The sequence below is a fragment of the Tamandua tetradactyla genome, chromosome 20, assembly GCF_023851605.1.
Source record: "Tamandua tetradactyla isolate mTamTet1 chromosome 20, mTamTet1.pri, whole genome shotgun sequence".
NCBI lineage: Eukaryota > Metazoa > Chordata > Mammalia > Pilosa > Myrmecophagidae > Tamandua > Tamandua tetradactyla.
In genome coordinates this window covers 57,647,399-57,663,222 of record NC_135346.1, presented here as the reverse complement: position 1 = coordinate 57,663,222, position 15,824 = coordinate 57,647,399, and the positions used below count along the sequence as shown (strand labels likewise).

General features: G+C 36.4%; 1 protein-coding gene across 1 annotated transcript in view; it reads right to left on the bottom strand.

The window, feature by feature from the left end:
* The window catches only part of SIMC1 (SUMO interacting motifs containing 1), a 56,102-nt gene that overhangs the window by 15,435 nt on the left and 24,843 nt on the right, over positions 1-15,824 (bottom strand). Inside the window, exons 3-7 of the mRNA XM_077137698.1 lie at positions 12,157-12,389; positions 11,293-11,362; positions 7,359-7,513; positions 2,573-2,725; positions 719-847 (exon numbers count right to left, since the gene is read on the bottom strand). Coding sequence (XP_076993813.1) covers positions 719-847; positions 2,573-2,725; positions 7,359-7,513; positions 11,293-11,362; positions 12,157-12,389 — 740 coding nt within the window. The remainder of the gene's footprint in view (positions 1-718; positions 848-2,572; positions 2,726-7,358; positions 7,514-11,292; positions 11,363-12,156; positions 12,390-15,824) is intronic.

The window sequence follows — 15,824 nt, the reverse complement described above, 5'->3', positions numbered from 1 at the left end:
AGAGAGTTTTAAAGTAGGATCAAGTTTTTGTTAACTTATTTTTGTCTATTTTAAGTCTAAATTTGCTTGTAGTTAACTATTTTTTAGATTTTACATCTCTCACCAGAAGGCTAAAATGGATGTCATGGGAGCTGGATCCAAATGTAAAACTTGTGACAGAGCAGTAGAGCAAGCATGATCCTTATTTGCACTTTCTTCTATCTATCTGACTATTACCACATACTGCTTTCTTTGAAACGTGAACTTGGGGTTAAGCAGCCCTGGGTTTAAATTAGGGATGTGAATCTGATTAGTCATGTAACTGTGGGCTAGTCGCTTTGACTCTTTGAGTCTATTTTCCTTAAATAGGGACAATAATATTAACCTTATAGAGATAATTAACATGTGACAATGGCATACTTAATAGCTGAATCTCAAAGGATGACTAAAATTGTTAGCCAAATGGATAAAGTAATTTAGGCTCCATTTCGAGTATTCCATCCCTACCCAAGAGATCATGCCTTAGTTGCAAATAATAATTGGTTGAATAACTCTTTCTTTCAAGAGGTTAAGGAGACAAGAATGATCCCTTTGCCCCTTTCTTCCCAATTTAACTACTCTTTGGAATCTTCTCTTTTGAATTTCTGTTCCTTAGCAAGTTGGATAGATAGGGAAGTTATTTTATAATAAACAATTTCCTAGAAATTAAAAAAAAAAAAGAAAAAAAATCAGGGCTCACCTCTGACTCCTCTTGGGAATGTCCAGCACAAACCCGAACATCATCTCAGCTATTTTATTGGAGCTGCAGGTGGGGGTCCTGTCCACCTCTACAGCTATGGACAGCATCCTCTGCAGCTGGCATACAATCCTGAGTCCAGAACATAGAACAAAGTGAGCAGGGGGGACTAACAAGTAGCCACCCTGATAGATGGAAAAACTAGTGGTCAGTGAGAGTGGGGGAGTAAGGGGTATGGGATGTATGAGTTTTTTCTTTTTACTTTTTATTTCTTTTTCTGGAGTGATGCAAATGTTCTAAGAAATGATCATGGTGATGAATATACAACTATGTGATGATATTGTGAGTTATTAATTATATACCAAGAATGGAATGATCATATGGTAAGAATGTTCGTGTTTGTATGTTGTTATACTTTGTCAATGAAAACACACACACACACACACACACACACACACACACACAAACAAGCAGCCACCTGAGAGCTGGGAGGAGGCCTCCACCAAGGTACTTGGGAATAAGACGATTAAAGTGGGTCAGGGAAAACTATTCAAGCTGTCAGCATGCTTTTATTTGGCAATTTTACCTACCTGAAGACCTTCTGCCAGATCATACTATCTGAACCTCTCAGAACCTAGGGCTGAGCTGCAAAAGCAAGCTGCTCTTGAACTGATAAATAGAACCATATCATCGTAAGGATCTAGAGACCTATAGGCATCATATAATCTATAATAACTTCCCCATTTCCACATGAAGAAACTGAAGGCCAGAATTACTGAAAATTATTTGAATGTCTTTGAAACAGAAGAAAATACAGATTTGCCATACGATTTTCTCCAGTTATAGGTTCCTCTCAGCACTCTTCCTAAGTTTAGTCTCAGGAGTCCCACTGGTGGAACATACCTCTATCTCCCAGCAGACTTAACAAGGAGAGAGCCAAGCTGATGTGGCAAACGGAACCTGGACAATCCCTCAGGAAGGTGAACTGAACTTGCTATCAGCCTTTTCTAACAGGTATTATTTATAATAATACAAATTATTATATTTATATTATTATAAAGGGCTCTGTTTTGAGAAAATCTGCAGGATGTTTCTTAAATTAGTTTAAGACCACAAGCCTTATATGAAGTTCAGGTTTGTGCAACTAGATTATAATGTAGTATTTGAATTTAGGTACAAATACTATATTTGAAATGTCCAGTGTGACTGGATTTTAACAATATGATTGACATGGAATCGCAGGTTACATGTGCAACAGCAGCCCAAGCCCCTAAAATCCTGGCATTTCTTAAAAAATACCAAGACTGCTCTCAATCCCATTAAAAACATGCCATAGCTCTCTTTCAAGTGTAGTCTGAAGTAATGGGACCTGCCCTGGTCTGAGCCATTGTGGTTATAATCTGTTGGAATCTGCAGGTTGAACTGCTGTTTCCTCTCCGGACTGGAGGAGACATCCCAAGTCCAAGAGGATTAGAGGCTGCCAGAACACTCACTACCCACAATTCCTTTTCACTGTCAATGGACATCTGAAATGATAAGTAGTTATAATCCTTTACTGTCTCTTGGAATCCAGGAAAGGGAGGACAGCATCCTCTAGCTTTTGTTTCACTCTTGCTTTGTGAATTTGTATTCACTTAGTGACGTCTTATTCATTTGGGGGAAGCACCTGCTTTTGTTCTTTCTACCTCGGAATTAGAAATTTAGTTTTTAATCAAACTAGAAAGTGTTTAATAAGAATCAGCCTGTATTTGAAGAACTGGTTGATTTGAGGGAAGCTGCTCTTAGGGAGTAGCACTATTCCTTAAAACCCTAAATCCCAATAACTCCTTGGAAAGAAAACTTCCATCTGCCCCTTACAGCTGGTTGGTGTTCTTTGTCAGGTTGGGTTGGGGAGAAGGGTGGCTACTGTTGGCCTTCGTGATTCCTCTTTCTGAAGAGGTTTGATTCCCATCTGGGAGCTGAGTCAATGTATCTTCAGTTACTGCTTTGACCAGCCACTTGATAACATCCCTGCAATAGAAAAAAGACAAGTAAGAAAAGGTTTACCTTCCTACCATACACAACATTCTGTTGTGTGGTGCTCAGAACTGCAGCCTTAACCTGAGCTCCACCTTAGAACCCTAGGTCTCCCCAAAAGCAACAGAGTGGGATATTTTCAATATCTAAACGAGTCTAATAGAAACCCCACATTTAATTGTAATAAGGCTACAAAAGCTAACCAAAATACAATTTTTCTGGGAGTTATAATTATTGAAAGGTACTTCAGAGGTGAAAGAGTACTATCTGTGGCTTTCTGACCAGGAACATTCCTTAACTAGGTGGAAAGCTGGATAGGTGGCCCTTTTGTCATCCAGAAAGACCATGTTGGCTCTCCATATTAGGTATCATCTATAATTAAAGTTGATTATGTGCAGTGCAGTCACATTTTATACAGAGCTTAGTTTTAAAAATTAGTAAGGTAAAAACATCTCATGTAACTAAAACTACTTTGATAATCACTCAGGTAACTCAGGTAAAAATGGTGGATTGAATGTACATACATAATTTTTGTTCTCTCCTAACACCCCACTAAAACTAGTTAATGGATTTTTTTTTTCAAAAGCACAAGTCTACAAGGAAGGGGAGGAGAGGAAAGGAGAGAGCAGCTGTGAAATTTTGGAAGCTGAGAGTCAAATGCAGTGTACTCACAAGTGGAATACTGCATAGTAGTCAAAATGAATAAGATAAGTGGCAGGCAACAATGTTGATGAATATATAATGAATATTTAATATTAAGTGAAATATATAAGTCCCAATAGATTGCATATAGCATAATACCCTTTTTTGTAAAGCTGAAAGGATCTAAAAGAAAAATATATACCTTCTAGAAATAAACGTAGATGCAATAAAACTAAATAAAAATGAAAGAAAGGAAAGGATGAATATTCAGAACGATGATTACCTTCGTGCAGTGAAGCAACAGTATGGATCAATGGGGACTGGATGTATGTTTATATGCGGGTAATTGTCAAGTACTCATAGCCTCTTATTTGGGTGGTGGGTTGAGAGATGCTGATTACAAAATTAAAAGTAACCCATTAACTAAGTACATAAAGCAAATGTGTCATGTTTTAAGGATGATGTTTAGTCTGAATCTAGGACTTTGGCAAAGAAATAAATTTTAATTGACTTAGCAGAATTGAGAAGCTGAATCCTAAGCCAGCAGTAGAGAAATCTAAGAGCAAGCCTATTTTTAAAAGGAAAAAAAAATAGGATGATTAATAAGCTCTGCAAATAAGAGCAATAGGTTTCTCCCAAGTGGGTGTGAAAGGAGGCAAGTTAAAGTAAGTTGAAAGTTATTTGAGAAATGTTTAGATCCCTAGAAATTCTTCTTCAACCCTACAGAATTAACCACAGGTTAATTTTATTTATTTATTTTTTGAGCTAAAGGTTTTGAGTTGAAGGTTTACCGAAAAATTATGCATAAAGTATAGAGTTTCTATATGTCATCCCTCACATGCAGTTTTTCCCATCATTAACATTTTACATTAGTGTGGTACATTCGCTACAATTGATGAACCAATATTATTATAATTATATTAGTAACTAAAGTCCATAGTTGACATTAGGGTTTGCTCTTGGTATTGTTTAGCTCCATGGGTTTTTAAAAAATGTTTATTGTGGTAACATATACACGACAACATTTTCCACTTTAACCACTATCAAGCATATAATTCAGTGTGTTAATTACATCCACAAGAGAGGTTCTCTAGACTGTGAGCACCGGGCACAGCTGGGAGGCAAAGGCACTGAAGCAAAAACAGGGGCACCAGATGAACTTATGCACACTGAAAGCAACTTAAGTAAAACAGACACACAAAGGAAAAAAACAAAAACAAAATTGTATCATTAGTATCATCAAAGACAAGAGAAGATATGGATCCATGAAAGAAGAAAATAAGAACAGAATAGTATTTGTTTTTAAAAAGAGCTCTTGGAAATTAAAAATATCATAAAAGAACTGAAAAACTCAATTTTCCAGAGCTGAGGGATATGTTTCCAGGCTGAAATGGCCCACTGAAAGCCTAGCACAAAGGATAAATATTGACCTGTAACAAGCATACTGGGCAAAAAGAGGATCTTCAGAGGAAAAAACAGGCCATATACAAAGAATCAGTAAACAAAATAGCTTGTGATTTCTTAACAGCAATTTTGGAAGCTAGAAGACGATGGAAAATTCCCTTCAAATTCTGTAGAGTTTATTTCTAACTTACATTTCTACACTCAGCTAAACTATCAATCAATGTGTGTGCACATAAAGGCATTTTTAGACATGTAAGAGCTCAAAAACTTTACTTCCCATATACTGTTCTTAAGAAGCTACTGGAAACTAACATATCAAAATGAAGGAGTAAACCAAGAAAGAGAAATAATGGGACAAAAAGCAAGAGATCTAAGACTGGAAAGAGGTGAAGGGAATCCTCACATTTATGGTGAAGAAGATGGGCAAAGAACAACCAATCCAGATTGAAGGAGGTCAAAATGTTCCATGACAGATGTCCCCAAGCAGAAGAAAATGACAGAATACCTAGCATGATAAGCAACTTGAGAGGAGATTTCGATAAGCTAACAGAGAATATGGGATTGACTTCCAAAATGCACAGAGAAAGCTAAGAACTAAAAATAAGATAATTATTAACTCCAAGGAATACAAAAAGGTATGAATGAAAGGAAAATTAATGATAATTTACTGCTTGGCTCAATTCTGACAGAATACATGGTCATAGTAACAGAAACACTGAAAAATGACCTAAATGAAATTATGATATAACTATATGAATAGTATGGGGGCTGGGTAATGTGTGTATGTGTCAGGGGGTGGGTAGGTGGGGAGGAAAATGAGCTTCCTCCTCATCTTACATGGGGCAAACCAATAGACAATGCTTAACAAGGAAAAATCAAGAAGTAACAACACAAGCTTGTTATTTAGCCATATGGAATAAATATCAAAAGAATAAAAAAAGGTTGAAAGTAGTTAACCCTGGGAGAAAGGGAAATGCTGGAGAGGGTAACTGGGGACTAGTGCATTTCTTAAATCATTTTTTTTTCCCTAAATCTTATAGAGCTAGTTTATTCTTTGTATTCACAGTTTAAAAAAAAAGGAAGAAAATCTCCTTAGAACAGGCCATATTGGAGACTGATCTACCATCTCTCTTTCTTTAAAAATCATCTTTGATTTGGATGATTATGTGGTATGTGAATGTATATCAATAAAAATTAAAAAAATAGTTTCCAATTAAAAAAATCATATAACTGACATATGATAAATTGCACAGGTTTCTGATGAGTTTTGACAAATGTATGCATACATCCATGTAACAACCACCTTAATCTAACATCCATCTCTTAATGAACAGCCAGAACAAATGGCTTTATTTTCACTGATTGAGTACAAAATGGAACACCCAGCTTGCATTTAGAGACCACAGAAACTCAAAATGCCAATCTTTACGTCCAAGAATCACATTCAGTACAGTGAAAGGCTCATGCCACATAAGGTAGAAATAAGAGCACCTGAGAGAACAGTGGCTTTGTGCCTTCCCTCTCATATTCACGCCACTGCCAATATTCACAAAGCATCATGGTGGGTAGGATTACCCTTGCATTTACATTCTTATTTTTCAACTTAAGATGCAATGTCACTATTATTTACTATTTGCAGATTCTCTACTTTACTGATTTTCTACTCTATATAATCAGTGACATTTAAACTTAACATAAAATGCCACATATAGGGAAACGGATATGGGCATGCAAAGGGGGGAAAAGCTAACCAATGTCCCCCAAGTGATGAAACTTCCTCCTTTTTTGTTAGAGGAGTTATAATAATCAGTATACAGTACGGTTTATGAAAACCATTCTCAATAAATATGTAAGGACGTATAAGAATGTAAATTTGAATGGAAGAATTTCAATGTTGTTCTGAAGAAAGGATGCTGGCACACTATTAGGTGAGAGCCAATTCTAAAAAAAGCAAGGCATGTGGTTCCAGGAGGAAAATTCAGGCCTGACATTCCTACCCTAGAAATTCCTTTTTTTTTCTTGCCCTTGGTATAAGGTTATAGTAGTTCCATCCTGTGAAGTTTCAAAGCTCTGACCGTGCTTCTACAGAAAAAGCAAACATGCTTGCTACCTGGGCATCTGGTCAACCACATGGCCTATTACAATAATGCCTCTTTTTAGTAGCTAGTAGTGACAAATGAGATTTATCTTAAGTTATTCAGGAGGATGGACATAAATCTAGGTTGACAAAAGGTATAAAGTTTTACATAAGTTAGCTTTTCCACCTGGAAACCAAGGTTACTTAGATGATACTGACACAGATCCAAGGAAGTTTTCTTGAGAGAAAAATCATTTAAACTGTGAGATTGACATATAGTTGGTGCAGAGGAAGGGTTTCTTTTATTATTGTCTACAGTTTTAATAATTATCCCTGTTAAACTATCTAGCGACTAGATAATCTCATCCACCGATTATGGATGGAATGAAGGCCGAATCCATCTGGCCTTCACAAATGGAATCGGACAAAATAAACTTCCACTTTAGTAGCTACCCACCTATAACCCCTACCTCTTGTCATTCCAGGACTCAGATGGCTGGTTACCTGATGTTGTGGGGCTGCTTGTCACAGGATAATACAGTGCTTGCAATGGATTGCTGAAGGTGCTGTCGTTGCCTCCTCAGGATCTGCTGGAAGTCATCTTCCAGGGTCTGTACTACATAACGCAAAAAAAGGACTCGCCCAGACAGATTCTGTCCCTGTGGGGAGAAAGAATGGGAAATCAGCATTTACTCTCAACCTCATGGATGGCAGTGAGCACTGGGCTGTCATAAAAACTAAGTCCAAGGGAAACGCAACTAGTCAAACAAGTGTGGTTGTACCTACAATAGAGACTCCTGGGGAAGAGCGGTCAGCCTGGGCCATAAAAAAGAGAACTAAGGGAATTTTTAAAGGATGGAAACTCTATGAGGTTTCAGAAACCATTTTCTTATCCCTATTCCCTCATCTGTCTTCTTTCCCAGGGAGCAGGGGCCCAACTGTAAGTATACTTTCTAGTCAACAAGCCCTCCGCACCTGATAACAGAAACTGGGGGTCCAAAATAATTTATTTATTGAAAAGAGCTAGGTACCTACAGTTAACTGGAATTTCCTAACAGCTAAACTGCAATCAAAGGTCTGCTGGAATCTCTAGGAATACAGAATGTTATTTGAGGTTAAGAGATGGCCGTGGAATTTCAGCCTGTCCCTTGCACTGAAGCTCACTATAAGACTTGGGATAGAGACTATCCACAACTGTGCATAGCAGAACAGGGGCACAAAGTGGATCCTAATGACACTGCTGAGCTGCTGGAGAAAGCAACAGTTATGTCCACCCCACTGCTGAACACTCAGTAATCTGAGCAGATCCTTACTGTGTAAGAAAGTCTGAGTTGTGTTGTGTTACAGGTAAGATGATCCTGATCCTAACTGATAATGCACAACTGACAATGGTAAAAAGAACATGGGTGTTCGAGGCACACAGACATTCTTTTTTTAAAAAAATCCCAACTCCATTCCTTATTATTATTATTTTTTTAACTTCTTAAAATTGTATAACATATATACAAAGCAAAGAAAGAAAAATGTAATCGTTTTCAATGCACTCTTCAACAAGTAGTTACAGGACAGATCCCAGAGTTTGTCATGGGCTAATATACTGTCATCTCAGATTTTACCTTCTAGCTGCTCCAGAACATTGGAAGCTAGAAGGAATAAGTATTTTTTAGCATCACAATTGACCTTTTTGTGAAAAATAACATTTTATACAAAAAAGCAATAAATTTCAAAGCACAGTGCAACAATTAGTTGTAGAACAGATTTCAGAGTTTAGTATGGGTTACAATTCCACAATTTTAGGCTTTTACTTCTAGTTGCTCTAAGATATAGAGACTAAAAGAAATATCAATATAATGAGTCAGCAATCATATTCATTTCTTAAACCCTACCTTCTCTGTATAACTCCACCATCATCTTTGATCTTTCTCCCACTCTTTAGGGGTATTTGAGCCATGTCCATTCTAACTTTTTCATGTTGAAAGGGGCTGTCAATAATATGGGACAGGGAGATGGAACTAGCTGATGTTCTGGAGAGGACGGGACCTCTAGGTTTCAGGAATTATCTGGTCCAGGGACCCATATGGAGGTTGTAGGTTTCTGGAAAGTTACCCGAGTGCATGGAACCTTTATAGAATCTCAGATATTGCCTTAGGTTTGGCTGGAATGGTTTCAGTTGGGGTTTGACAAGTTATGAGAGCTAGCAATGTCTAATTGAACCTTGTGTAAGAGTGTTCTTGAGTAGCCCCTGACTGTTTGAGCTCTCTCAGCCACTGATACGTTGTTACATTTCTTTTCCCCATTTTGGTCAGGATGGAATTGTTGATCCCATGGTACCAGGGCCAGACTCATCTGTGGGAGTCCATTCCTTATTTAACTCGGTCACTCTGAGCCTCAGTGCCTCATGATTCACACAGGGATAATTCTAACCCTAATTAAAGATAGTGAAAGTACCTGCCGCATGGTTGGCATGTACAATTTGTTGGTTTCCCTTTATTGTAGGCAATAGGAGCTTAGATTTTGAAACTTCAAAGACCAAGAAGGCAACAAACTATTTCTGGACTCTTTGGGAACTACTCAAACTCCAAGGGGGTAGGCACAGAAATTCATGGGCCAGGGAATGGTGCAGAATGATTATTCTAAGTATATATTGTTTTCTTTTGTGGGAGGAATGGAAATGGGATACTTTTGGCTTCCAAATGTATATATTTTTTCTCTACGTTTAATAATTCATACAAATGGATTTTTAAAAATCAAGTACCTTTAACTAGATTTATGATGAAAGTAGGTCTTCTGACACCATGCTCCACCATTACTTGTCCCTTGTAGTACCCTTAGGGAATAATTTTTAACTCTCTCTTCTGAAAGTTACCCTACATATCTGTACAAAAATACGCTTTTACAGCCACTTATTTAATTTCTGCTATGACAGATAAGGATTTAACTCACTTATGCCACTCCACTCCCTCTTTTCTTTCTAAAACATTTGTCTTTCAATTTATGTTTTATCATCTACAGATAGTATCTTTTGGCTTCCCATTTTGTAAGATAAGGATGTTAATAGCCCTAGTATTTTCAGAGATCCTACCTCTTTTCATCCCTCAATCTTTATCTTCAATACTTTTCATTTCACATTGTCAAGACTAATAAAATCGTCTTTTATGCTTGATTATAAATTGATTCTAAATTCTGTTAACTAAATTGTGTTTAGAATATCAGGACTATTTTAAAATTATTTCCTTTATTGGAAACCATGTAGTATACTAAGGAAATATTTCCTTTCTTAGGAAACTTTTTTTTTTCCTGGAATTTCTTTTTTTATTCTCCCTGCATTGCCTGCCATTATCATATTACTTCTTCTAACTCCTCAAGAATGATTTTGGATCTTGAGAATACCCTTCTTTCCCAGACTGCTCTTTCCTAAAGCCTTCTGTCTTTTTGCCCCACTCTGGGTTGAAGGCTCCTAGGCCTACTATTCGGTCATCCTGGGACTTCTTTTCATTACTCTTCTAGATTAGATTCAGTGTTTCCTGGATCCCATGTCTTCCTCTTTTTTGATTATTCTTTCATTCTTCTGATGTACACTTTTAAGTAACCTCCTAAGAAATGGGGCATAGGGACATATTTTCAAGTTCCTGCATGTCTGAAAATGTCTTTATTCTATCCTCACATTTGACTAATAGTTTGGTTGTATATAGAATTCTAGGTTGAAAATAATTTTTTCATTCAGTTGCTTTAGGGTGAGTTGGCAGAAAGCTGGCAATTATGCTTAGGGACATCTATGGATAAGACTGTGGAAGACTATTTTTTCTGGGCACCAACCCTACATTTAGTTGCCTTCAATTATTACATATGGTTCATTTAATTTCTTTAGACAATGAATCCTGTTTGATTGTTTGTTTTTTTGCCCAAAGGTTAGGTAACATGGTTCCTGAACTTTCTTATAGAAATGGAGAGGTTGATTGTTCTATTCACAGACTTTCAACAAATATCCATTTGTAGCCCATATTTCACTCCTACCCTCTACTATACATTGTGTTTCTGATTCCAAAGCCTCTTTGGTGTTCTAAAGTATAGACTGCCTCCCTCCTTGGCTGCAGCCCCTTCTATATATAATCTAGCCTGTGGCTTTCTCTGCCCAGCTTCATCAGTCTTCACTCAAATTCCAAAACTTTGTTCAAATTTCTTCTTCTTATTTTCATTATAATTTTATCTATTCACTTAATATTATTTTTAATGGGATCTCAAGAGGGAGAGGGGATAAGTGAATATATTCAGTCCAATTGGAAGACAGCACATACCATTTCAATGGGATTTGTTTTGTGTGTGGGTAGGATTATAAGGAGGGAATAAAGGCAAAGACTTTACTACCTGATTTTCTGTCACGTCTTTTTCTAGTTAAAACTTCCTCTGAAAAAAAATACCTCTGTAACTGTGATTTTACCTCTTCCTCCATGACATAGGTAAGCAGCTTCCAGTCCCACTCCACTGTCTTGGCATTGGCTGGATGGAGCCTGAAAGTCAAATGACATCAATTAGAATTCTGGAGAGTTTAGTGGGAGAAGGGTTAGGATCTGGAAGCTGATAAAAGAAAAATGCTTCCTTTTATCCTGAGTATGTTTGCTCACTCTTTGGTACCAAACCACCTCAATCTGGATACAGTGGAACACCATTGTTTTTTGCTACCCACTACTCACGCTCTCCTTTTTGGAAGGCTTTAGTACTCCAATTTTACCTTGAAGGAACCAACTATTTACCAACCTTCAGTCCATATGCAGCTAGCTGGCTTTACCTACCAACCCGGATCCCAGGATGAGGCTTTGACCTGTTGAGCCAGTCATGATATTCTAGCCCTAAGTTCACAATGACTGCTTCAAAGATAGACACATCTCACGGTAGGCCAATGGAACCTTTCAAGACTCAATTTTAAAAGTCTTGTGTGACTCTCAGGGAAATGGAATCTTTTTCCCACAGGAGAAGTCCCCCTGAAGCTGGGGGCTATCATGTTGAACCTGAAAAGAGAGCCAAAGCAGAGCTAGGAAAGGATCTGGGTGGCCAGTTCTGAACATTGACTCAAGTCTCACCTGACCCCCAGGTTTCTAGTAACATATGAGCCCTTACATTTCTTTTATAGCAGGTAAAGCCAGTTTGGTTTGGATTTCCTGTCACTTGCAACCCAAATAACACTAATATACCAACTCAGCCTCTCTAATGGTTAGCTGAATAAAGCTTAGGGAGGAGAAAGCTGTGCCCTGAGTCTAGTTTAGGTTTTCTAGATTTGCCAACAGCTAGCTGGAAGGGTTCATACTGCTGAATTTTCATGAGAAGCATATAGGCCTCCTTTAGGACATCCACGGTCTCAGAGCCACTCAGCAGGATTTTCTGGATGATGTGAGCCACAATTTCTCTGGGTGGGTAATGCTGGGGTGACACAAAGTCCATCAAAAATTGCACAGTCCCCAAGGGAAAATTTTCTTCAATGGTGTTTGTCACCATTCTTAGTCTTCGATGAGGGATGGGCTCTAATTTTTGACCCTTGTTCTGTGGAGATAAAATGAAATGAATCAGGATGGGTTTTCACTGCACATAACAATGAGAAGTTCAGTAATAGATTGAAGACAGTCAATTTTTATTTCTGTCAGTCAGAAGGCTATTTTTAATCTGAATCACATAATTTTCAAGCTTGATCCTGACTGACATACATAGAAAACTGTATAAAATATATATTATTTTCACATGAATTGAAACATTTACCAAAATTTACCATATGCTGCATTATAAAGCAATATCGACAAATTTTAAATCAATCAGAATGTGTTTCGTGATGACTGTGAATTAAGATATTTTAATACAAAAAAAGTATGTATTAAAAATTGGGTGAGAAAAGGTAAAAAGTGGTTTTCTACTATCTGAGTATGGATTATAGGTGAATTTTTTTTTTTATTCTTTTTTGTGTTTTCAATTTTTCCACAATAAGCACATAACAAGAAATCAATAATAAAAAAAAAGAAAATCTTCAGCTATTTGAAACAATGATATTACTCTTGAGTCAATGTAGAACTACAGAAAAAGTTAGAAAGTTTTCTTGAACTTCATTCAAAACACAATGAATAAATGTTGTATCAAAATTTGTGAGATGTAACTAAACTAGTGTTTAGACAAATATATAGCCTTAATTACACATATAAAAATAGAAAAAAGACCCAAAATCCATAAGCCAAGCATCTATCGCAGTAATTTATGAGGCATATCAAATAAAACCCAAGAAATGAAAGGATTGAAATAATAAATATAAGAGCAGAGATTTATGAAGCAGAAAACCAATATTCAATGGAGAAAACAAACAAAACCAAAATATATTATTTGAAAAGAATAATAAAATTGATAAGTCCTTGAACATGACATTATGAATAGAAAGCAAAAACACAAATTACTCATATGAGGAACAAACAGGTGGACTAGAATATATTAAGTGGAAAAGTGAAGCAGGAAGGAGACAGGCAAGTTTTTGTGCACGCCAAATATTTTACAATTAAAAAAAGAAGTCGAAAGTCTTACCTAAAAAACTTTTAATAACTTGGGAAAATGCTTATATTAAGTTAAAACCAGAATTCAAAATTCTACATACTATACAATTTCCTCTATGTTAAAATTATCCTAGAAAGGAAAGTACTGAAGAGTCAAAAGTTAGCATAATTTGATTTTGAGGTCATGGTGACAAGAGATTTAGGAGTAGCTGCGATGCTATATGAGACTCAAAGAAAGATGTTTTAGGCAAATTTTATTGTTAGAAGTATCTCATTTTGCTGTTTTTTTGAGACAACAGTAAATATTAAGTTGCTTTTCAAAAAAAAGTATGTATTAAAAATTGGGTGAGAAAAGGTAAAAAGTGGTTTTCTACTATCTGAGTATGAATTATAGGTGAATTATTTCTTCTTCATTCTCTTTTGTGCTTTCAATTTTTCCACAATAAGCATATATTACTTTTATAATTAGAAGAAAAAAACATTCAAAAGTTTACTTATAATTTTTAATGATATGGGAATATAATAATAGTAATGATAATATTTGAACACCATTTATCCTCATTTAATTCTTAAAACAATCCTAAGAAATACATATTTTACATGAAAGGAAGCTGACATTTAGAAAGATTAAATACTTGTCATGGAACAAATGGCAGAGGCTGGTTTCAGACATAGGCTTTGTAATGTTAGAGCCGTTCCTTCAACTCCTACTTTCTATTCTCTATATACAACAATAACAATATATGTTTGTGTATACTATATACGTATGTGTATATACCTATATAAATCCTAATTATTAAAAAAGTTAAAATGCATATGGATAAAAACAAGAAAATAAATCAAATTATTAACAGTAATAAATGCTAAATGATAGCCCTGTGGGTGATTATTTTTTATATTTTTAAAATGTTTTATAAAAACAAGCATTATTTTAAAGTCTGAAAATAAATATTAATTAGAAAACAGCCAACCAAATAAAAATCTAACAGATTATATATATTGGAGTGAAACAGTGATGGAGGAGAAAAGATGACCAGTTCACTTCCCTTACATCTCAAATCATGTGAGGGTTCCCCTGAGTTCTCTGAAAGGAGATCACGACTATATAGGGCATGTAATGAGAACTAAGATAGAGAAACCAGAAGAACAAACATATTGCTTTCGTGACAGGTTTTACATTTGATGCATTTTATCACTCAAACTCTTACATTATTCACTTCTTACTTAACAAATGGGGACATCTACAAACAGATAAATGTTTATAAACTGCTGTAATCCCCATACCTTTAAAGGAAACTAATATTCATAGAGCACTTCGATAGTCCCTGAAATGAGGCCATGTGCTTTATGTGTTTATCTTGAAGTCAAACAACTCTATGATATGGGCATAATGTCTTTTATTTTAGAGCTAAAAAAGAAAAAGTACAAAAGACACTCAAAGGAATTAAGGCAAATGTTTGGTGTGCCAATTTGAAACTGTCATATACCCTAGAAAAGCCATGTTTTTTAATGCTCATTCAATATTTCTGGGTGGGATCTTTTTTATTGTTACCATGGAGATGTGACCCACCCAATTGTGGGTGGTAACTTTTGATTAGGTGATTTCCACGGAGATGTGTCTCCACTCATTCAAGGTGGGGTCGCTTATAGGAGCCCTTAAAGAGGGAACCATTTTGGAAAAAGCTTTAGAGCCAACAGGGCCCACACCGCCAGAGATCTCTGGGGATGCAGAAGGAGAATGTCCCTGGGGAAACCTTATGAAATGAGGAGAGAAACCTAGCATATTTTGTTGCCATGTGCCTTCCCAGCTGAGAGAGAGAAACCCCAAAGTTCATCTACCCTGCCTTTGGAGTTAAGGTATCTTTCTCTGGATGCCTTAGTTTGGATATTTTCATGGCCTTAGAACTGTCAACTCGCAACTTAATAAATTCCCTTCTTAAAAGCCATTCCATTTCTGGTATAGAGCATTCCTAAAGTTTTAACAAACTAAAACAGTTGGTCAGTGGCAGTGTGTGGACTGGTTCAAGAAGTTCTAGGGGAAAAATGACCTAGAGCAGAAGTACTTATTAAAGGTCCAAAAGAAATCATAGGAGGGATAGCAAAGATTAAAGATATGTTTTAGATTGCTGAGGTTCTTTATTTAAAGATTGTCTAAAGAGGAAGAAAAATCCACATTAGTCTAATTGTCAACTCATAATCCGAGCCATGCATATGCAGAAGGTGGATGAGCCTCCCATCTGCATTTACTGTTGGCTTATCCTAGTCTTGTAGCACCAACATATGTCCCATAGCCTTGAGAGGGAAACTGATAAATTCTTGCAAGTCTTCCTAAATGCTCTGGATAATGAACAAATGTCTCACCAATGTGACGCACTCACACCAGAGTGTGGAGAAATGACTTGATGGCTGGGGAGAGTTACTCAAAAGGAGAAGACCAGAGAGAAAAATA